Below are 24,026 nucleotides of genomic sequence, written 5' to 3' on the forward strand. Positions count from 1 at the left end.
ATGTTTGCCTGGAGGGAATTTGTGTGTTTTGGGGGCTGTCATGGCACTGGCCGTACTGTTTTGGAAGGTCTTCCAAATATTGCAGTGCTGAAGCAGTATTTGAAGAGCACGTATACACACACTGCTCAGGGAGCGTTGCTGCACTCAGTGGATGGAGGAGTGCGGTAGGTAATGGTCTGAAAATGTGAGCCACGCCACTTCATTAACCATTTGAGGGCACCTTTATGGGCCTGACTGCAGGCTCTCATTAAATGGTTTGTTCAGCTGCTTTCCCACATCTGCAGCTATATTAATATAGACTCCAAAGCATTAAGGCATCAAAGGTTCTGTTGACCGGGTCTTAAATCATAGCTTTCCCACCACAGCCGGTGCGGCGTGGCCGTCAGGGTCACTTTTCTCTCGCACTACTGTTTGGGTTTACGTTTACATGTGTGTGCAAACAAGAATTTACAGGGGAAATAAAAATGTAATCTGTACATATATTTACATGTTCACACAAGTCCAAATTGTCGCTGTCTACTGTATCACCATCATGTTTGTTAGAAAGTTTTGTAATGCATTGTTCATGTTCTTGTGTTGGCAGGCTATAAAGGGAAGTATTATTACATTTATTCATGTATACCTTCTGTTTTCTCAGTTGCTTAAGGTTTTTCACCACTCAACATCCCCAGCAAAAGTGATGGACAGAAGAAAAGGGAAGCACTTGGAAAAAGAATGGCTGCTCACTGCTCTACTTCCAGCAATAATGAATCCGTATTTCTGTCTTGGGAACATGAGAAGGTGCTAAAGTTATTGAATGCCATAAATTATTTAGTGTGTCTACTTTAAAACCTGCCAAAGCTTTTAGATATTCATTCCACAGTGGATAGTGTATTGTCAAAAATATACTGACACCCATATTGGCTTCTGTTATTTAGGAGACAGACCCATTTCAGTGTAATTTTTATATTGCAGGTCTGTTAGATGCATGCATGAGGATACACACACACACACACACACACACACACTTTCAGAACCGCTTGTCCCATACAGGGTCGCGGGGAACCAGAGCCTACCCAGTAACACAGGGCGTAAGGCCAGAGGGGGAGGGGACACACCCAGGATGGGATGCCAGTCCATCACAAGGCACCCCAAGCGGGACTCGAACCCCAGACCCACCGGAGAGCAGGACTGCGGTCCAACCCACTGCGCCACCGCACCCCCTATGCATGAGGATATTAATATTTAATGAGGTATAACTGAAGCACATTAGTCATTTGCAATGCATGCAGTCATGTTTTCAGGTCATCAGTCATATATGTAATTATGATAAGGGTTGATTCTTTTTATAGGAGAGTACCTACAGGTGTTTACTGTGGAGAACTGGAAACTTCTCTAATCCTTAACATCTTATACTTAATGAATGACTCTTCCAAATTATTGTAGTCACAAAAAAGCAATACATGCCACTGGATTATAGGAGTAATGCTTAAAATGTATAGATGCTTTATTGCTGCAGTATATGTGAGGTTTGAATTATGGAATAAAGTAGTATGAGGAGTTAACATGATTGTTTTTGCAACATTATGTAGACTTTGCACTGCATGCTGGGAATGTTCAGTAAATACGGGGAATGCCGTGTTTGATGTGTCTGCTGCTGCCCACTGGCCTTGGCAGTTAATGTTTAAGTGAAAGCTCTTGGGATGTTTTGTTTTCAACAGAATTCAGAATTCCCTCTCGTCTAAATCATTCAGTAAACTCCACTTTACAGAGGTGAATGAAAATGCTCCACTAATAAGCATTTTACCTTATTGAAGTCAGTGAATGTAAGGTCACCTCATATCAACTTTTACTCTGTTTATACTAAATGCAGATTATCTTGTTCCATTAGAACTTTCTCCACTGGATGAAATTTAACATTATTATCATTATTAGTTTATTTCGCTGATACTTTTGTTCATGGTAACTTAGGGTACTACGCAGAGTTGGGTCACTAGTGCATATACACACATTGCCATGTTTTGGCTCAATTCTGGGACTGAAATCCATGGATTTGTCATTTGCTAATGACAAAATAGTCACATCCTGCAAGGGGGGGGGGGTTTCTTGTGTTTAGCGACACTGGATGAGCTTCCTACCAATATTTTGTTTAAGATTTCGACTCCATTGTTGACTTAAAATGTGCACCAGCATAAATGTTGACGGATGGTACATCTGTTTGTGTGTCTTGGGACCGAACTTAAGACCAATATTTTGTTTAAAATCCCAGTTGAAATGTTGGCTTCAAACCCAAACGAGCAGCAACATCCACGGAAGTCTGTTTGCGTCTGCTGTAGCCTGAAGTTCACCTTCACAACAATATTTTGCTTTACATGTTGCCTTTGGAATGTCTATTAGCTGTGATGTTGATAGAATTGAGATGTGTTTAGAAAGGAGAAAAGAAAGACTAAAATAGGAGGTTATACATGTACGTGAGGCTCTGCTGTTGGGTCTCCAAACCCCCCTCTCTTTGTGCCTCCAAGTGCTTAGTGCTGCATTCTGCCATAGTGCTTGGAAACTTTCCAGGTCAGTTTTAAACCCTCATTTGGATGATACAAGCTTGTGTGTGTGTTTTTATTTATTTATTTCTCCCCCCCGTAATGGATGCTCTAATATTTCTCGATCCCACTCAGCTGTTTCCTACTTGCATTTCATGTGTGTACTTGACTTGGGAGACCCAGTTATTCACAGCTGTCAGAAAGACAGCAAAATGTACTTGTCGCTCTCCAGTGGGTATCTTCCCTGGGCGTTTGGCACACTGTGGTCCCACTGACCATCGCCACCTTCTTCACTTTCCATAGCTGAGGTCGCTAGATGCAGAAGTTTCTCTGGTGTTCTGGTTTTAGTCTCAGCTGTTACCGTTCTCTTGGATAAGAGGAATATTTTCTCATTTCTTGTAGTGTTTGCATGGATACCTTTTCTTCAGAAGTTCGCCGTTAAAGAAAATATTGATTCTGAATGGGACAAAAACGGCTCCAGCTGTCAGATGGGGCAATTGATCAGTTCAGAAAAGAGGTTGACAAAGTCACATATGCATGACCCTCATTTGAATCCCTGGTTAAGACCAAGAATTAATATATGTGTGTTACTTTCAGATAACTTCCTATATTACGCTTGACAGTTACATCGTCATAATTTTAAATGATGCACTAGTAATCACATGACAGCCTTTACTCCTGCAGTCATAATATGTGTCTTATTTTTATGACATTTTGCATTGCAGCTCTAATTTTAAGCTGTAACTGATCATTTATCAAACAGGGTAACTGGACAGGTTAGCCTGAAACGCAGTAAATGTCTGTCTGTCACTTCTTGTTGCCCTTTTAATGCAGTTTCTTCAATTGATACAGTATATTGATGTTAGAAGCCCAGGATTTGAACCGGGGCCATGCTGTAGGCCTCAGATGAAATTGTTGACTGATCAACAGTCCAGTGAAATACAACATTAGCTCAGTGCCTAACCTTGCTTCCATTTGGAAAAAGGCTTCTCTGTAGATCTCCATGGAGACCAAAACGTCATCGTAAAGCATTCTATGTTTTGCACGATCTTTGTGTTCAAGACATTGTTACTAGTGTTGTTAACTGTTCAAGGTTAGCTATGAAAGGCCAGATTATTTCCAGTAGTATAATTTAACACCATATGGAGACACGATATGCTTGTGCACTGAGCTGCCCAGTTACTGCTCCAACCTTAAAGAGCAGTATGAAATGTCACATTTTTGTACTTGGGATTGAGAAGTCTTGGTTTAATTTGTAATAAAATTAATCATTGTAAAGCTGGCAGAAGTATTGTTGACTCACAGCCAAGGGAAGAATGTCTTTTCAAAGGAGAGCATGAAAAGAGGTGGCTGGGCTCAAAATAGTAGGCAAACGAGCCACTATTAACCATTTTAGGTAAGGTTAAACATAGCCCTGTGGTGGGGCTTATTATGGCCAACGGTATGAGGCTTGCTGGAAGTTTTACTGCGTGACGCATCGTCTTTTCTTATCGATGCATTTTGTCGGCCTTTGAAGATCTGCCCCAACGGCTGTTGCCGTTGGAACGAAAGTTCACTAACATCCTCAAATATTGACATTTGGTGTCTCGCATGTTTATAAAAACTGAGAATGTTTATAAAAACTAAGAAATAGGTGGTGTTTCACTCATCGAAGGCAAATGAAATTCGCAGTCCTTGCATGTGTCGTGTGGTATGATGGTTCAATGTTTCAAATCAACCTATTGCTTGGCAACAATTTAAGGAGACTAAATACAAAACATGAGAAGTTTTGGAGGCAAGGCCAGAATGACTGACTTTAAAAACTTGATTATTTAGGAAAGGCATGAAGTATAACAGTGACATTCCATGATAGAAGAGTGACAGTTTGTACACAGTGACTCTGAATTTAAAGACCTTTGTTGAATGGAGAACGCTGTTAATGAACTGTGTGATGGACAGTTCCAGGTCTGGTTTCTGTGGTCAGCGGCACGATGTTTTACATGTCCCTCGTACCTGGGGGTGGTTGTTTATGCTCCTTCTGTTCAAGGGACGCACATATACGTTCTTCCAAATATCTCTCCGGCACAGGAGCCCTAAGTCCTCCAACTGCCAGACAGAAAAGGAGCTTTTACAAGGGAGCAGGATATTGGAGCCAGAAGGAGAGGCACTGGAACTGCCCTGCTGCCGTGGTGGGTTTTGCTCCATCCCCCCAGTTACTAAATTTAGGTAGCAGCTGTTGGTAGTTTGCAATAAATGTAATGTTTATTGACCTTGACAATTTTATGAAGTGTTTTACGGGGTTAAGATTTTTTTCCAGCAGACCAAGACGTTCAGATGTACTGTAGTGATGTGTGTGTCTCACACTGCGTTTTAATGAATTGGAGCATTTCTCAGTGGATGTTGGTGCTCATAACCTCTTCACCCCTTCTGTGTCCAGTGTGTACAGAAATATTGTAATGCTACCTACATAAGAGAGCGAATGAAAACGATGCGAGTGAACTGTTTGGAGCAAAATATTTTGATCAGATTGTCTCCCAAATTATTTGATCTACCAGTGCTGTCCATGAATGTAGCAGGATTTTGCTTTAAGCATCAGAAGCACAGTGGTGTGATTTCTGACATGTTGTATATACCTTTGACCTCTGAGAAACGTTCTGTGGTGCAACATTTCCTGTAGAGGGCAAAGTATGACACTGCATGGTGTCCCCTGATGTCAGTAGGGGTAAATGTGACTCTTGTTGATGGAGTTCCCAAGAGGTCTGCTGGAAAACAGTGCAGGCTTTCACTGAAACCCTAGTATTTCGAAAGGCCTGGAATATTTTTCTTGTGTAAATAGTGCAGCCTGTCAATCGGTGAGGGATCAAGCCCTTCGTATTAATTCTCAATGAAAGTCATGGTACAACAATCATATCGGTGATTTAAATGCTCGATATGGAATATATTGAGGACTGTGAACACACAAAAACATGCACATTTATAATATGTGTGCTTTTTTCAAAAGCAAAAGCTCCTCCTTATCTACCTCAGAACTGCTGAATTCCTTCCAGCATTCAAGAATTCCTTCCAGAATTCCTTCTCAGGTCATGTAAGTGGAAATATATTTGTTTCTTCCATTTTTTTTTTTTCTGCCTTATTTAAGGAGTTTTTATTGTGTCATTGAAGAGTTTACTATTTAATAATTGTTGTGGATGCCAGATTTTACCCCAGAGCTCTTGTACATGCTGTGCTGTGGAATGCACTTTTAATTGCATTGTGTGACAATATACCGACATGCTGTAAACCAGCCAAACAGTGTGACGAGTGATGCAAGGTCCAAGACAGAATAGTTTGTTTCACCACCAGGACTATTGCAATGGGGTAATATGCAGTACTTTGCCTTCTCTCTCTCTCTCTCACACACACACACACACATTGTCTGAACCGCTTGTCCCATACGGGGTTGCGGGGAGCCAGAGCCTAACCTGCCAACACAGGGCGTAAGGCTGGAGGGGGAGGGGGGACACCCAGGATGGGACGCCAGTCCGCCACAAGGCACCCCAAGCGGGACTCGAACCCCAGACCCACCGGCGAGTAGGACCCGGTTCAACCCACTGCGCCCCCCCCCCCCCCCCCCCCCACGATAGCGGCACTGCACCGTGTTTTTCCTTTCTTCCTCTTTTCACTATCCTTTCACAGAGCTGTGGCGAGTTGGGCACCAACTGTACCTTTGGGGGCAAATTGCACACTGATGACTTTGCGCAGCGCTGACAAACCCAGAGAGTCTGAATGGGTGCAGCCCGGAGAGGTGATATGATAAAATCGGCTGATTACATAACTGAGGTTCTGGGGTAAAGTATGGAAGGTTTTTTGTAAATGGTCCCGCTTTTAAAGATCTCCAGTGGGGACAGAAAACTAATCCTCTTTCATGAATGAGACGAACAAAACCCCCTTTACTGAGTTTTTTTTTTTTTTTTTTTTTTTTTTTTTTTTCCTCCTCTCCTCTGTACAATTTTCTATATTGTATTGTAAAGACAGCATGGGAAATATTTTTAAAAATTATATAAACTGTCATATGTACATGGTGTGTATATATATATATATATATATATATATATATATATATATATATATATATACATAACACATGACAATGGTAAGACAAAATGTGCAATTTTTTTTAGTTTTTTCTACCTTTACTAGTTTGCTAAAAAATAAGCATTAGTGATTGTAAAGAAGAAAGAGAAGCAAAACTTAAAAAAAAAAAAAAAAAAAAAAAGGGAATGAAATACATAATGGACATTATTACTTTACGTAGAGCTATTTTTGTGGCCAATTTGAAACCTGTCTTCTCTGGAATCTCTTTCCCCTCCTGTGTTTTCTATCTTAAGTCTTAAATTTTGACAACATTTGGCAACTGTCAGTCAGAGACTGTTTCATCACAAGTTCAAGAAATGAGTTCTGTCACATATTGTGTGCTGCATTCCAAAAATTGGGGTAAATTAAAGAAGCTTAAAGAAGGATTAATTTAAGAAACAGTCTAATGGAAGCTGTGGTGGTACTTAGCTTGATGGTGTATTTGAGTCGCAGCCATGGAACATCTTGCAGAATTGGAAAGTGAAATGGCAAACTATTCATTTGTACAGAATCATGACTCAAGTGTCTAATTAATGCGTTTAGTCCTAAAGACAAGAGAGCGAAGCTTTGCAAAGACACGTTAATCATTTACAGGCTGAGTGTATGAAACTTGTTTATGTACTGGCATCTAAGGTTTCCCATGCTGTACTTCCTGGTTCGGTGCTGGACCACCTCCACCCTGCACTAGCACTTATTGATAATGAATGGGTGGGTGGAAGATTTTGTCGACAGCGCACACACACCCGCGCACAGATTAGTGGAGATTTGAGTTGTGTGAGGGCCAACAGAACATTTACATTTAGCTTCCGTTCAGAGCATCTTACAGTATTGTGTCCAGCAAGTCCCGGATTGCGAACGTGTTCTGTTCCTAAGTCTGTCTTTAAGTCAAATTTGTATGCAAGTCAGAGCAGTTGGGTACGGTTCGTATCTAACGTCAGTTAGTCAAATGTTTTAGTATATAATGCACCTTTCTATCCATAAAAAACATTAAAGAAACACTTTGAGATGCACTAAAATATCTTTAACATAATGCGGTAATCATAACAAAATAATAAATGTATACAGTATTTATAATAGAGAGGGAAAACAAAAAAATTAAAGCCAAATACAGTAACACATGAGACACTTAACAGCAATGTGGTGACTGAAAAGAATGAAGTCTTTGTCGTACCTCGGGCTCGCGTGCCCCGCCCACGAGCTGACGAACCTCTGTAGCTGCAGTGTTTTGATGCGCGTCGCAAAGTAGCGCCCGTTTATTACGAATCAATGCATATAACCTGAGTTTTTAATATAGTTGGCTTTACTGGGGTTTGTTTGTGACTACGGGTTGGACGAAAGTCAGATGTTCGCAACCCAGGGACTGCCTGTATTAAAAATGATGTATATAGTGTGGTAATTTTTACTGGACAGTTGGTAGTGTAGTTGTTACTTGCTGCCTTTGGACCTGAAGGCCTCTGGTTTAGGGTGGTGTGGGTGTGAGGTGGGAGCTTTAAGCACTGTAACAAGCTGTACATGTGTGTTCTCAACCACGGCTAGTAACCACTAAACACTGATGATGTTTAAATTTTGTTGAGATGTTTATCAGGCGTTCTAATCCTGAACTGTGCTTTCTATGAAATTAATAACTACTTCTTCAGATATCATCCTTGTCCTTGGTTTACCCTAGTAGACAAGTTTGGTTTTGTAACATATCAATGCTACCCTACATGCTTTATTTATCCAAGCTTGTGCCCTCCTTTAGGTTGTCATAATAAATTATACTACCTTGATTTATGTGGTTATGCCACGTTTGGTAAAGGAAGTGAGGGAGAAAAGCTGCCATTTTTTTTATAGACGTTTGATAGATGTTCCTCCTATTACCAAAGGGAGAGGCGTCCACAGAAAGTGAAAATCCACCGACTTGACCGCGATCCTTTTTGTGCCTTTCCTTAGCAGTACACCAGTGACAGACAACAGGTTGTAAAAGTCAGGAGTTAAAGGCCTGTTAAGTAGGCTGATTTTTGATTGAAATTGTAAACTCCAAGACACCACCGTAGCCCTAAGGGTCGAAGGGGTTCTTGGCACGAGAAGGTCTCTGCTTCCAGTATGTACATATATTTATCATGTGCACTACTGCTCGCTGCTGGAATGCTGGTGCAGTGACCCTGGAATGGGTTCCTCTTGCATCTAATTTTTTTCTGAAAAATTTGCTGTGACCTGAGTAACTAAGGCAAACGTGGCTTAAACTGATTCTAGCCTTATTACAGTTCTTTTGTTTCTTTACAATATATAACACACAGAAGAGTATGGCTGTAATAAATCTGTACTGTACTATAAAAATGAATGTAAGGACACTCCCTAGAATTGTGAACTATGAGCAAAGTCGCATACAATTATTCGAGACAAGTACAATGTCATTTCACAGGCTCATGGTAGTATTTTCCATCTGGTGTGTGTGTTTATATGTGTGGTTGTAAAAGGATCGTCAATGCTGCTCACTCTTGATATTTCAATAAAACCTGTGTCCACTCTGTCATCATTTATAATCACTTTTCATCCCTCTGTAGAAGATAAGTTGGAAATTTACACAACATGCATCAAACTGACAGTTTTCTCATTCTGTGCCATTCAAAGCATCTAGAGTGACGATGTCCTGGTGGATGACACGGCTTCGTGTGCAACACTTGAGGAAATCAGAGGTTGTATTTTGTGTGTGTGTGTGTGTGTGTGTGTGTGTGTGTGTCTTTCTTTTCTCAAAATGAATATTATTGCAAACAAAAGGATGCCCGAAACCTTTCGGTTGACCTTTGACAGGTTGGACTAGTGCAGTGTGCAGCGTGTGAAATGTATCGACTCTTTTCAAAGCTGTCACACCTTCCAGGGATGGGTACCTCATTCATAAATACTGATGTGTGCTTACAGTAAAAATGTTACCGTTTACAGAATATAATCATTTGTGCTCTTTTTGTTTGAATACTTTCATGAAGTAGTTAACAAAGCAATATAATTTGATAAGAGGAAACACGTTGATCAAAGACTTAATCAAATATCCTTTTGGTTGCTTAATTACTACAGTACATTGCCTTACTATTACATTATTGGACATTGTTTATAAATAGTTGGATATTTTTTACTGTTTTTTTAATCCTCTAATCATATGTCATTTATGCCAACTGAAGTCACATGATGATCCTGTATTACATATACATTTAGCTGACACTTTTCTCCAAATCTGCTTGCAGTTTTGAGATACGTGCAGTGAGTTTTTCCATTTATGAAGCCGGCTACTTTTACTAGAGCACTTTTTTCAGGGTCAGTACCTTACTTAAGGGGTCGTACAGCAGGAGGTGGGATTCACACCTGAGTCCGAGTGTAACACAGGACCTCTGATAAGCAGGTATAATTCCTGTCCCTGTATTATAGGAGAGTTACCCAGTAGTTGTGACCATTGTGTAAGGCATAGTCAGCTTCTTCAAAGAGCCCCGCAGAAGTAAACTTTAAACTGTGCGTTTTAAAACCCTACAGCTATGTTAAAGTACTGTCTTCTGGTTGTGATGTGTCTGAGAGTGAAATATGATATTTCCTGGATTTGTCTTAATTTGAAAGGAGCAAACGGCGTACAGCCGAGAGAGAGATGAGTACTGTAAACGTAAGTTATTAATGCAGGTTCATGGTTTGTTCGTAGCTCCAGGGCAAATCAAGGGGAATATTCTTGCCATGTCTCTTCCTCTTTCAAGTGTCTTGTGTCATAAATCGTTGCGCTTCTGTCATGAGCAGGGTTACACTCAATTATAGTCTTCTATTACTTTTGATGCCCTTTTGTGAAAACAGAGAATTGCTGGCAATGCCATTAATATCGAGTGACACGTCTGTGTTCATACAATGAGACGGATTGTTTCATGCAAAACCCATTTCCGTGTGCCTAATGAATGGATGGTGAATGCTGTGCTTTCAGACATGCTGTTTGATTTCTCAAAGAACAAAGTAGAGCTCATGTACAAGAATGACTTTGAAGACCATATTCAGAGTGTCCCGCTGATGTTTAATTGCTGCTGTTCAGTGTGTTTAGGGGCTACAAGGCAGTGTATGCAGATTGGCGCTTTAATTGGAGCGCACTGACCGACGAGCGCTGTGTAAACACTCTTTGCAGTGTGACACTTTTCATTACATTTATTCATTTAGCAAAGCGACTTACAGTATTAAGATTACAATTATTTATCCGTTTATACGGCTGAGTAATTTTACTGGAACAATTTAGGCTAAGTACCTTTCTCAAGGGTACTATAGCTGGAGGTGGGGATCGAATGTGTGACCTTTGGATCGAAAGGCAGTAGCGCTAACCACCACGCTACCAGCTGCCACACTTATTCACCATGGTAACTTTCACTACTTACAATGGGTCACTCATCCATACATCAGTGGAACACACACTCTCTCTCTGTCACTCACACACTATGGGTCAACTTGAACAGCATGGCTTTGGGAGGAAACCAGAGCACCTGGAGGAAACCCATGCAGACATGGGGAGAACGTGCAAACCCCACACAGACTGAGCGGGGATTGAACCCATGTCCTCTCGCACCACCCAGGCACTGTGAGACAGCAGAGCTACTCGCTGTGCCACCATGCCGCCCTTTCTCGCAGTGCTCTGACAAGTGAATATTCAGCTACCGTCTCCTTCTCCAAGTGTTCGTTGTGGTTCAGAACATAAAGCATGAAGGACGCAGTCAGTTTCCAGATTGGGAAATATTATTGATAGCGCAGCCTTAATTCTTAGTGCACTTCACTGCAGTGTTGTTCTCTCTCCTCTGATACACTGTTTTCCCCTTGTAATATAACACTCTACGCACTATGCCACCTGTACACCTTTCAGTGTTACCGAACCAGTGTTCAGTGAACATTTAGGCCACCTGCTAAAGTAATCAATTCGGGAATGTCAGATCTATCAATAATATGCATGAAAAGGGGCCCTGAAACAAGTGATGCAACAGCAACTGGCATAATGTGACACATGCAAACAGAAATGATAATGTTCATAATAAGAGTTCAGATATGCTGAAGAACAAAAGTGTAGGTGCCCAAAGGCCACTGGCTGCCTACTTCTCTGTCCCGTTTTCTTCTTTGTGCAGCCCAGCTCTCTCTTTTTGTGCGCGTGGGAAAGTGATGTGGTGTTGTTGCTCTTGCTTATGCTGAGGACCTCAGATGTAAGGACGTGGTTCCTCTGGTGAGAATGAGATCTTGTACACTGCAGTCAATGCAGACGGAGCAGCGGAGAATAGTAAAGGACAGTAAAGCACAGTAAACGGCAGCACCGCGTTTGGGCTGCAGCTGCTCGCCTGCCTGCGCACAACTTATTCTGGTTTCTCCATATTCGGAGACAAAGCTGTGCACAACAGGAGATGTGCAGCGACACTTCTGTATGAAAAAAAATCATTGTTGGAAATGAATTTCAGTCATAGAATCTTTTAAATCACATTAATGGTTTTACAGAATTTATACTTGTGGAGCTGGAAAAAAATTAAGCAAACAGTTGATGCTCTGAGGCAAGCCTTCACAGTGTGTTATGTATTCCGCCCCCCCTCCCCCCATTTATGACCACCATTTGACAAATTTTTAAACAAATGTAAGTACTTGCTCAAGGCCAATTAACTTCAGACGTGATCGGAAGCACTCGAGGGGAAGACACTGCAGCGGCTCCCTGGGTACAGGCGGCATTTTGTTGTTGGGTTGTGCTCCTCCTGTCCGCAGCCTTGGCGTCACTCGGTTCCACCTACAACCGTGTAAGATGCTGGGACGCATCGTTGGCTGGCTAAGAAAAAACTTTCTCCAGCAGTTCTCATACTGCCCTCGAACACTTATCAACTTGGGTTCCTCGAGAGCTTTGTGAAAAACACATCTGCCCAAATATGTATCTATTATTCATGCTCAACTTGTACTCTTCATACAACACCCATTGCAGTTTGGCCAGAAATGATCAAGATTTTATTTAAAATCAATAAATAGAATAAAAAACCTATGTTTTCATGAACGATGCTACTCAGTAATTACTATGTTTGTACTGCAGATTTGGATTATACTGTGTTTGGGTATGGAAATTAGCACAAAAATGAGCCTCTTGGTACAAATACAGATTCTTATAGAGACTCATTTTAACAGGAATAGAATTGCTGTAATATTCCTAATGGATTTTCTGTATCTTGTGCCCCGACTGTGTCCCATTTATTCAAATTAAAAACAGCAGAGTGACGGTGCAAATGTGGCTGTAAACTGAAGAAATAAGAAATTTTTTTTTTATTATTATTTTTTTTATTAAACGGACTTCACTGAGATTTGGGTCCAAGTCGGGCAACTCCAAGTTCTACATTACAACATCAGAAAGTTGAGGGCAAAGACATGTAACCTGAAGGTTGTTAGTTTGACTTGCAGGGGGTCCCGCAGATCTGTTGAGTAATGTGCTAAAAATAAAATTATATTCCTGACATTTACATGTACATTTACATGTATTCATTTATCAGACAGTTTTCTGCAAAGCGATGAACATCTCAGAAAATACAATGTGTTCATTACATGAGCAGGAAGAGACACTTAGATACAGATGTGTGATTCTTAAGGGCAGTTAGTTCACACGAGTAGCTGCAGAAGGGTGCACTGTGTCTGCTGTGATGGGTGGAGAGGCAGTGGATGGGTGTTGTTCACAAGCCTGATGGCCTGTGGGTAAAAACTATTTTTCAACCTTGAGGTTCTGGCTCTTACTCTCCTGTAGTGTCTGCCTTATGGTAAGGGTGTGAAAGGCTGTGCTGGGGATGACTGTTGTCCTTGATGATGTTAGTGGCTCTCCTAATGGTTCTGGCCTGGTATAGGCTCTCCAGTGATGGTAAGGACATTCCAGAGATGGTTCGAGCAGCTTTCACCACTCGCCGTAGCGCCTTACGATCCTGTACCGTGCTGCTTCCAAACCGCACCGTGATAGAGCTGGTGAGGACGCTCTCGATCGCACGCCTATAGAAGCTTCTGAGGATTCGGCTCGGCATGCCAAATTTCCTCAGCCTTCTCAAGAAATGCAGACGCTGACGTGATTTCTTGACCAGATGTGTTGTATTGTGAGTCCAGGTGAGATCTTCAGTAATGTGAACACCCAGGAATCTGAAGCTGCTCACCCTATCCACCACTGTCTCACCAATATGCAGTGATGAGTGTTACTCCCTCCTTCTCCGTGGATCTATTATAACTCCTTTGTTTTGTTGACACTGAGCAAGAGATTGTTGTCGTGGCACCACTTCACTAGGTCAGCCACTTCCCTCCTGTATGCCGACTCATCGCCTCCTGTTGTTCAGTGGTAATAAGTTACTGATTTTGTGTAAATTTGGATTGATGGTTGAATGAATGACTATAATTATACAGATTGTGTAGTGTATATTTGGATGGATGGATGAGGATCTTAGTTTCTGTAACTCACTTTCCACTGCCGTGTGAGCTACATGGATGAAGGGGGTCTTCATGCAGTGCGTTTATGATCAGGTCGAAGGCAAGCTGAAGGCCTGAAGTTGAGTTGTGCTCTGTCTCGCTGTAGCGCTCGCTCAGCTGTTTTGTTTACAAGACCTTTTTTCCCCCCTCACTGGAAAACAAGCAGACAGATGCAGATGTTTTTGATGATGTAATAATAAGCGGCTTATCAGGGAGCTGGGTTGCCATGTGGACGCGTCGTTATTTTCAGACCCATCATCTTCTTGTCGTCTCCGTGATATGTGGTGCGCTGCTGTGAACGAGCTGTCGCTTCTCCTTGGGCATTCGCTTTACCATCACCTCACTTCTGGCTCTCGCACTTCCTGTCACTTGACCATTTTTGTTTGTACCCCCTGTCATCTGGCCTGCTTTAATAGCGGACGGTGAAGGAGAAGACATAAAGGCCGCCCATCATCTTTAGGTCATCCACCGGTGGGCTTCTTATGAGCGTCGCATCCTTTTCAGCCAGTTTCCCAATTTTGGGATGCATGCTGTGGATGACTGCATCAGCACTGGATTAGGAATTTTTTCTTAAAAATGAAATAAAAAAAATCCCAACTCATGGTGTATACAACCCACTATTGAGGGTGATGGGTTTAATGTGATATAATACTAAAGGCACTGAAAAGATACTCATGTGTATGTGTGCATTTCTGCATTTTATCAGCTGTTGAACTCCACTAAAGAAAAGGAGTTTCATATTTGGGGATTGTTTTGTTATTGGTGTTCTTATTAAATTTTGGATGTTGACAAAACACAAGTTGGTAGAAAAGGGACCATGTCTGATATTTGTGCCCTTAACTGTACTTGTTCCCACTGTCAACTTTGCTTTACTTTGTTTGGGATAAGTGCCTTAAGTTAAAAGAATCCAAACATTTCCAATTTAAAACAATGTATATGCTGTGAATACAAGACCAGCTATACCGTACATTAGTACACAGTGGCCTAGGATGCTTTTTACGGTTTTCTGTCTCTGCTCTCTGTAGCTGTGCCCAGTAAACTTCTGAAAAGATTTTTCAATGTTCACCCGTCCGGCTACATACTGTATGTATGTTTTTGTTTGCGCGCAGAAATGTGTCGTGCAGCGGCTCTCTGTGTCAGGCCAGGATGCCGCGGGGACAGGACTGCAGCTGACCCTGCTTTGTGTTTAATTAAATTTGCGTCTCGGTGTCGGGACGTTTGCGGAAGGGGGCTCGGGGGATACCGCCAACATCTGCCCTCTTGTTCAGCATTTCTTCTCCAGGCCTGGAGAGTGATGCAGGTTCCCCCATTTCTTTAAGTGCCCTGCATGAAGCCCAAATGGACTGATCATTTTGGAAAGGCATACATTTTCTTTTTTGTTTGGGGGGGGTGGGGGGTGCAGAGGCGATGGATGGCTGCAGATGACTAAATTTCCATAACGCCCCGCTCAAAAAGCTCGAGCTGACATGGCAGCAAGCTGAGCCCCGATTGGCTGAGCGAACATTGACCGCATGGGGTGAGAAACCCAGATGGCAAGTGGACCAGAAGGAGACAAATCAAACGGAAGAGACCGTAAGGATTTAAAGCTCAGAGAAAAGGAATGGATACTGTAGTGCTGAGGATAAAAATAAAAAGAGGGGGAGAAGAAAACAGTTTCTGACTGATTTATGCAGCTCAGTGTACTTTGTTCAGCCCAATTCCACCTCAGTTTGTCATCTCAAGGAGCACTTTGCATTGTCCTCCGTGCATCATCATTTCCATTACTAATCACTTATTTTACATTGTTATTAAACTAGATGGAACCACTATATTACTTCTGTTATTTCTCCTTCTTGCAGTAGTCTTTTTAAATGGAATTATTAGAGTGGACTTCATGAATATATGTTGGGTTATAGTTGTAATTCCTTTCCTCTTTTCAGCTCTAGGTGAATGTCATTCTTGTGCTCCTCATTATTAATTTCTGACATGCCTTCCCAAAGGGGGATATCATTCTTGGTGACTCCAGTATAACAGATCATGTTCTGTAACTGATCAACCGTGTTAACAGCGATATGAATGATATTTTCTCTGCGATGCAAAAAATGAACGTAGTAGAAAGTGATGCCTTTTCGTGGTTTTTCTTTATGTACAGCTGCACTCATGGAATAAATGCTGAAAATTGTTGCATGGTGTTCCATAATGTAAGTAACTCTGGAGAAAAGCATAGGCAATGATGCAACTATAAAGATTTCATTTTTAAACCAAAATGACAAAGCTGAGTGACTACAAGTCCACCCAGTAGTAAGTCTTAGAAATGGTAAATTTTCTGAAGTAGTGGCATCGTTAGGACTTTTTCACCATTGAATGGGAAGGTAGACACTGAAATCGTTCATGTGGCGCGTGATTGTCCATAGTGTGTTTCCTAGCTGTTTCCCAGCATCCTCTCTGCCTCTGTTTATTGTGATTGTTGGTTTGTTCTGTGCGAATAGATGGAGAGATTGATGGTTGGGTGGGTAGATGATGGCTAGGTCGACATGGGTACACAGATTTACTTTTACATCTAGTATTCATTCAGCTGATGCTTTTCTCCAAAACGACTCACAGTGTTAACATTACAATTATTACAGTTACAAGCTTTCAATTATTTATCCACTTATGCAGCTAGGTAATCTTTACTGGAGCAGTTGAGGGTAAGTGTCTTGCTCAAACATACTACAGGTGGAGATGGGAGTAAGGCAGTAACTGTAACACTACACTAGCAGCTGTAGTGCCCCGGTGCGTGTACAGAAACTTTATTGATCTGGAGGAGATTGCACAAGTGAACTAACCATATTGCAAGAAGAATCCATTTTTGAGCAGAGCTGAAAACACCTTTTTTTTTTTTTTTTTTTTTTTTTTTTTTTTTTTATATCCTCCCCGCCAGGATAAATGTTTGCTTTTGATTCAGAGCCTCTGGCACATTCTTTAGAGGCCTGTTGAATTGTCCGCAAATTGGCTTTACATTCAAGGGAACCGTGGCCTCAATCAGGATATGAATCACGAGTAAACACGGGGTCCAAATGTCTAGTTTGTGAGCTTGTGAAGAAACAGATTGTGAATTCATGCAGTGCACTGGCACATCTTTCCGTTGCCTGACACCAATACTGTGGTATTTCAGCAGCAAGGCCTGTTCATGTCGTGTTTACCTCTAAGATGCGTTCTGCTGCACTCCTTGTCTTGCTGAGATGAGCTCTTGTGTGCAGTCTGTATGACAGTGATTTGCAGTGGATGACCTCACGTGCCACCTACCGCACCGCGAGCACTGGTGAGTCAGATGCCAAGGTTCTGGGAGGTACGTCTGGCTCAGTTTGAGTCCGTGCCATGCTCCCGGGACCCGTGAGAGTCCCTCGCCAGGATGAGTCGGTGTGGGCAAAGCGCTCAGCACCGTACACAAGGACCTGGCTCACATTGCTCTCAACACCTGGAAACATTTTCACTGTCTCTGTATGTTATACACATTTAACACTGGCTGAAAAGCATCTGGTGCTATACAAGGTGTCCTTGAAAATGGAATGGACCCTCCAGGCCTCCTCCTGCCTGACAAAGCTCTGCTCTTGCCCTTCCCCCACTGGCCTCACTTGGCTTTTCCAGTGCTGTTGCCCTGCACATTCACATGGCCCATCATATCCCAGCATCCATCCATGCCATGAAGAAACCATTTGGCATGTCAGGCTGTGTCTCTCTACTCATCAGAACTGCTCCAAACTTCAGGACTCATTCAAATATGGCTCTGAACACTGCTTTAAACCAGCATTTTCTTTAATGTTGCAGTTTTCCTTTACACATTATATTGCTTGAGGAGTAGGGTCTTGGGCTGTGGATTCAGACATGGGTTGTGTATGAAGTTTGCTGGCTCTTCACGCGGTCGTGTGGATTTCCAGCAGGTGCTTTGGTTTCCTCCCATCGTTGTGTTTTAGGTGAACTAGTAATTCCATATTGCCCTCAGTGTATTTATACAGTGTGTGTGTGTGAGTGTGAGTGAGAGAGACTGCCCTGTGGTGCACTGGCATCCTGTACAGTGTATACCTTATTTACATACCCTGTGCTCACAGGGTAGATTCTGCACCACCATGACCCTCATTTGGACAAATAATGAATGAGTGATTTTTACATAGATCTCTTTTTGTTTTACACACCCAAAGTAGAGCACTCTGGGCGAAAGTGCTGCACAACTGGAATGCATCATCGTTATTATGAAATGTGCAAGTGCACGACTGCGGTGGCCCTGTCACATTAAATGGCTCTTTATGGGAACACAGAACAGCCCAGGGGTGAAATTTCTGTGGTTTCCTCACTGGTGACGTGGGCATGAGAGGAGGGGGCCAGGCTGCCTTTGGTGGGCTGCATGGGGGGGCAGCTCTCTATGGGCAAAGCAGCACTGGCAAGACATCCATCAGCGGCGATGGCACTGCAGTAAGTGTGTCGGGCAGAGTCCTCGTTCCGGCCAGGTGAGGGGCTCTAATCCTGGGAAAGCTCTGTGTTGACTGGCCTTGTTTATCAGAGTGGTTCCAGCTCCTGCGTTTCTAAGTGATTTACCTCCAACAGGAAGGCGCCGCATCTTCGAAGCAGTTCCTCTGTTTATAAACACTACTTACATCACACTTTCTGTGGTCCATGGCGCTCTCTGAAGGCACATGACAAGGGGACACAGCCCGTGGCTGTAGCCCCGTGGCCAACGCTGACTAACAAATGGCTAGGCCAGGGGCAAGATGAGGTGCTTTGAGCGACGCTGCTAATGACTTCATTCCACGAGGTGTCGGACACTCTTCCTCTTTTCAGTGGTCAAAAGTCACAGGCGCTCACTTAGACAGGAAATAGGGACCTTTTTTTTTGGCACATAATTAATCTATACATTTTTCACGCTTACTGCCCTGCTAGAATATGCAGTGCTGGGTTTTTTGAGGACTCCCTGGAAATCCTTTAACTGGTACCACACACTAACCACGCCCCCTTGTGGAGACACATGGCTGTCTGCTGCAAATTGTCATCATAACTGTTTTTCTGTTATTCTTTAGATGCTGCCTTCATCCATGTTCCCTAATAATGATAGATAATCAGCAGCCAGTGATTTCCCCATGTATACGGCAGAGTACTGTTGCTGCATCGATTCAGGGGTAGGCGCCTTGTGCAAAGGTGCAACAGCAGGAATAAGATTTGAACCTGTAGCCTTTGGATTGGGAAAGAACCCTAACCACTATGATGACGTGTTAGCATGTAATAAAAGAGATTGTTTAAAAATTAGAGTATTACACATCAAAGGTTTTGCTGGATGCCCCATGCTCTGTGTGTGTCCTGGAAATGGTTTTCTGAAAATGTTCTCATTCTGTAGACAATAAGTGGATGGATGGAGGAATGATGTCACAAGCTGCTCAGCTATAAGCTTTTCCCAGGAGGAGGACTGTGGAGAAGGGGGCGCTGCTCTCTGGGTCAAGTCACAGCGCCTTCATTCAGCCATGTAAAAAAGCAAAATACCAGCTGTAAAAATTAGATGAGTATGTTTTCTTTTTAGTAGTGCAATAATGCAGAATGGCATTCCAAATATGCATCACGGGAAAATAATCAGCACCCCTCCATCTATTATACATGCTGTGATCTGCTTTCGCCCGAGCATCTATTGTTAATACCTAAATGACAAAAGGCAGGCGGGGTCAAAAGAGCATCCTTTAACAAATTATATAAAGCATTCATGTGCTTCTCCATGTGGGAAGCCTCTTCTACTGCTCTCTGTGCTCATACGTACCGCTATTACTGTGCCGTCGACTTACTGGCTCAATGAATTGTTGATCCTGCAACACGTTTGGACGATTTTAAGGTGTACAATAAATTCCTTCCATCTCAGCATGTTCCATGCCTTGTAGGAATCTTATTTCTTTTCACGTAGGGATTTGAAAATTTCAGGGTTTCCGCTCACAATCTGCTTAACGAAAGAGACGCTGTGGTGTGGCGAGAGGCCGTCTCTGCTCTTTCACTGCACTTCTGTCAAAAGGTTAAGCTGCAGCGTTTCCTTTGACTGCATATTTATATGCTTTTCTCCTTCCCCCTCTCTAGCAGTTTGCATTGATCTCTTGCTTGTATCCCCAGTTTATGGCCTTGTGTTAATTAGAATAGCTTCACAAACGGCTCCTGCGACGAATATATTCGATATAGAAACATTGGAGAGAAATGTATCCTTAAACAGCTGTAAAATAGTTGGGTTTCCTTGCCTAGAGATGTTTATAAAAATGCAGTCGTCGTGTTCGCGAGCGGTTATTCAGCAGAAACGGCACTTCTCCTCTCTTTTGACTTCAACACACATGTGCTGTGATAAGTTGTCAGCACCATGGACAGGGACACATGGCGATTTGCATTCCTACCTGTAATTTACTCTTCCTGTTAATGTCAGCTGTTGCTTAATTTAACACATTTTCTGCAAGAAGTGGGGTAGTGTAGTGGTTCCAGGTGATGCTTTGTAATCTCAGGGTTCCTGGTTTGAATCCCACTCTTGGCGCAGTGGTACAGTATAAATGAGTTGAGTTGTTATCATAAAGCTCATGTGTATTTTTGGTTGTTGTGGGTAAAATAAACTAAAGGTTAATGATAAAACGGTGTATGTGAGCTGGAGAAAAAGGAGACTATTCAAATTACTAACAGTTAATGGTGCCTTAGAGAGAGAGCGATTACTGTAGGTTTGTTATTCATTCTTATAAACCAAAGTAACTAGTAAAGCACACAATTCACTTACCCTTTTAGTTTAACAGACATGTAAGAAACAGAACTAGTGAGCACTAGGAGCAACTAGGAGTCAAGTGGAGTTGTCCTCTCGCAGATGAGCCGTGTCCACCTGTGCCGTCCTCCCGTTTCCTGGAACAGACACTGGATACGGCCGCCACCTGATTGGGTTTCCGCGCGGCCTCCCCATGTAGGAGCTGGCAGCTGACAGCGAGCGCTTTGTTCCTCTGACACCTCTCGAGCTGACATTTATTAACCCGAGGCTTCCCCGCAGCACGCATAATGATTTCGGTGTGCCGCATTGGCCACGCCTGCATGCGTGGCCCTGTGTCATCAACACTCTGCTTTTACTGCTTTCTACTGCCTGGATGCACTTGCTCCTGCTTGGCTCTCTTGGAAAGTGCTCTCACTGACTGATCATTATTTGTTGCTTATTTCATGTTAATTTGCGTACCATTTTATCCAAAGCAGTTTAGACTCATTTGTACTTAAACCAAAAGACATTTACCGTGACCAATTCAGACCTTTACATCAGTCCATGTGTATAATAATAGGCAATATTGAAGTTTTTTTTCTCGAGAGCCTTGGTACACCATGGGGTTGGAGCTTATACCCCTTTGGGTGGAGAGGAGCAGCTTAGCGCATAAACAGGCTGCCTTTGTTAGAAGTGCCGTCCGCTGCACTGTGGTCACCTTGGTCCAGCTCCCCAGCGCAGTGAGGGGAGGCACCCACGTCGCTCAGCTGGTCAGTGAGCCTGCCCTTTGTTGTGAACACTCATGTTTTTTTTCTGGCAGTTAGTCTATATTGTGCTCTAATATATGCAATTCCCCTGTTGTGAGGTCAAATCCCTGAAATAATGTGGCCCCAGGGACCTGGAAAAGACCCAGGCAGAGCTCCACCTGCTCACTGTCCACAAGCCACTGTGTCCTTCGAGGGAAAACATCTGTCACATAAATAACACTAGTGCAACAGTGCTTCTCCTTCATAGATATGGTGTTTGAAATTCTTTAAACTGACAATTGATGGCATTAATTGTAGTGTTGTAGTGATTAGTGCATTATGTGCCCCCCCCCCCCCCCCCCCCCAAGGCTCAGGCCTGTAGTAAATATAGCCGTGGGTTTGGCGCTTCTGAATATGTGCAGAAACACGTTGTGCTGCTGGCTGTCATACCGCGGTGCCTCTGAGCACCGTCCTGCCAATTTGCATGACTATGTACATTTGGTTTGGAAATATATTTACTTTTCTCTCATTGTTACGCAATTGTGATCCGTTTGTTCTCCAAGCATTCTTGAACTTGTTGCTAGACTTTAACGATCATGTCTGAAGTATTTGTTCTTGACCTTAATGCTCTTGCTGAACATGTGTTGAACACCATGCGGGCTGAAATGTGAAGGGCAACCGTGCACCGCGCTTCGTCCTCCATTCATCAGCACTCTTTGCACTGTGTCAGTGCAGTTTTTTGACCACTTCACCAAAAATCTTCATTAAAAGAAATAAACCTTTGTGGTTAAGAATTTCAGACTGCATAACATATATCTTATAGCGACAAGTGTACGACGAAGGTGTTTGTAGTAAGTTATGTAATGTGTTTCACTGATACGTTCTATTTGTCTTTGTAATGTGTACGAATGGGAGATCTAGCTGTTGGTGACACCATCATAGTGCTCATCTAGCAAACCTTTGAATCTGAAATGTAGTAAATTAACACTGTGTCTGAGAACAAGAATATTCCATGCAGGTTCCGAATTCAGTTGTGTTTGCGACTAAAGTTACTAGAAATGTAGGGAATTAGCATATATTAATATGCTAATAGGTTAAAAAGTGGGCAAATGGAGTATTTTGAGAAAATCTAGCATGGACTGCAGAATCTGTCTCCTGGTGTGCTTTTGTGTGTGTGTCTGTGTCATATGTACATGTAAAGTGAAGGTTCTACTCAAAGATGGATGTTACTGTTTTCTGTACATTTGTATTAATGCACAAAGCATATGAATGTATGACCATAATTACTTCTCCTGCAAGCTTTCAACTATTTCTCTCTAAATATCCCCTTTTTTGTTTTCTTTTTTTAGGTTGTGCTAGTGTTTGCGCTCAGCATTGGAGCACTTGTAATATACTTCATAGATTCTTCTGAGTAAGTATTACAGTTTTTTTTACTTTAATTGCTCATATTGTTGTCAGGCTCTATTGTGTACTCATCTTTCAGACATTCTTCAATAGAAAGGTGTCCTTATTTATCTTCCTGTCTAGCTAGTTCATAGTATGCAGGTGTGAGGATTTCTTTTGAATCTCCACTATGTTATTTATGTTTATTATGAAACTCAGTAGTAAAGGAGATGTGGAGCACTTGAAAGTTACTTGATTAAGAGAATGTTTAATAAATTTACAGTACAATGCATCCATAAATAGTTTTTATAGGTTTGAAATGTTTTACATATACAGTATTATAAATGGTCTTTGCTGAAAGAACAGCCATACGTTGATATGCATATACGTGGAACATATTCAGAAAAATAAGCAATGTTTTAGCATTTTCTTGAAATATCTTATTGTAGTGTTTCACAGGTGGATGTGTGTAATATCGTATAGTGGTCGAACAGACTGATTTCTTCCTTTCCTGTGAGATATCTCTACTCGGTAACATGGCAACACACGTTATTTTTTGTCAATGGAGCCGAGCAACATGAAGCAGTTTCCATGACAACTGCTTGCAAATTTACCTCGATTTATTTATTTTTTTCTCCTCCTTCCTCCTCGCTGCCTTAAAGCAGGTGGTCAGTTTGCCCTGAACGCTCAGTGTCAGACTGCCAGCCAATAGATCAGTGTCTGTATTGCGCTCACACCCACATGCAGTTTTGGGAAACATTCGGCCGTTTGGAGGGGCCTTATTTCCCAAAGACAGAAGGATGTTTAACAAGCACTGCATGAATCAAGGCACCGTCACGATGTAGCAGCAATGACACATTTAGGCAAAGGTGCTCACTGACAAATGAGAAATGATGCAGAATGAAATGAAAATTGTTTTTGCATTTCTGTCTAACTGATAGTAAAAATGTGCCTTTTTCTTTTCTTTGAGCAGCTACTGTTATACTTCTTGGAAAGCACTGTGTAAATGGATCTTTAGATTTGTGAATTCTGTGTTTACCTCTTATTTACCACTCTGGGGGCCAGCATTATGCTCATTAATATGCACTGCTAGTATTGATGCAGCATGCCGGCTAAGCCAGACACACCTCTCTCTGCTCTCTTGGT

At 42.2% G+C, this 24,026-nt stretch overlaps 1 protein-coding gene across 19 annotated transcripts in view; it reads left to right on the forward strand.

Annotated features, from left to right (window-relative positions):
- Window positions 1–24,026, forward strand: part of LOC108939557 (calcium-activated potassium channel subunit alpha-1) — a 147,198-nt gene that overhangs the window by 40,093 nt on the left and 83,079 nt on the right. For all 19 annotated transcript variants that reach the window (XM_018760954.2, XM_018760955.2, XM_018760959.2 and 16 more), the window contains exon 3: window positions 22,847–22,908. In XM_018760954.2, coding sequence (XP_018616470.1) covers window positions 22,847–22,908 — 62 coding nt within the window. The remainder of the gene's footprint in view (window positions 1–22,846; window positions 22,909–24,026) is intronic.

The sequence above is a fragment of the Scleropages formosus genome, chromosome 24 (assembly GCF_900964775.1).
Source record: "Scleropages formosus chromosome 24, fSclFor1.1, whole genome shotgun sequence".
Taxonomy (NCBI): Eukaryota; Metazoa; Chordata; class Actinopteri; order Osteoglossiformes; family Osteoglossidae; genus Scleropages; species Scleropages formosus.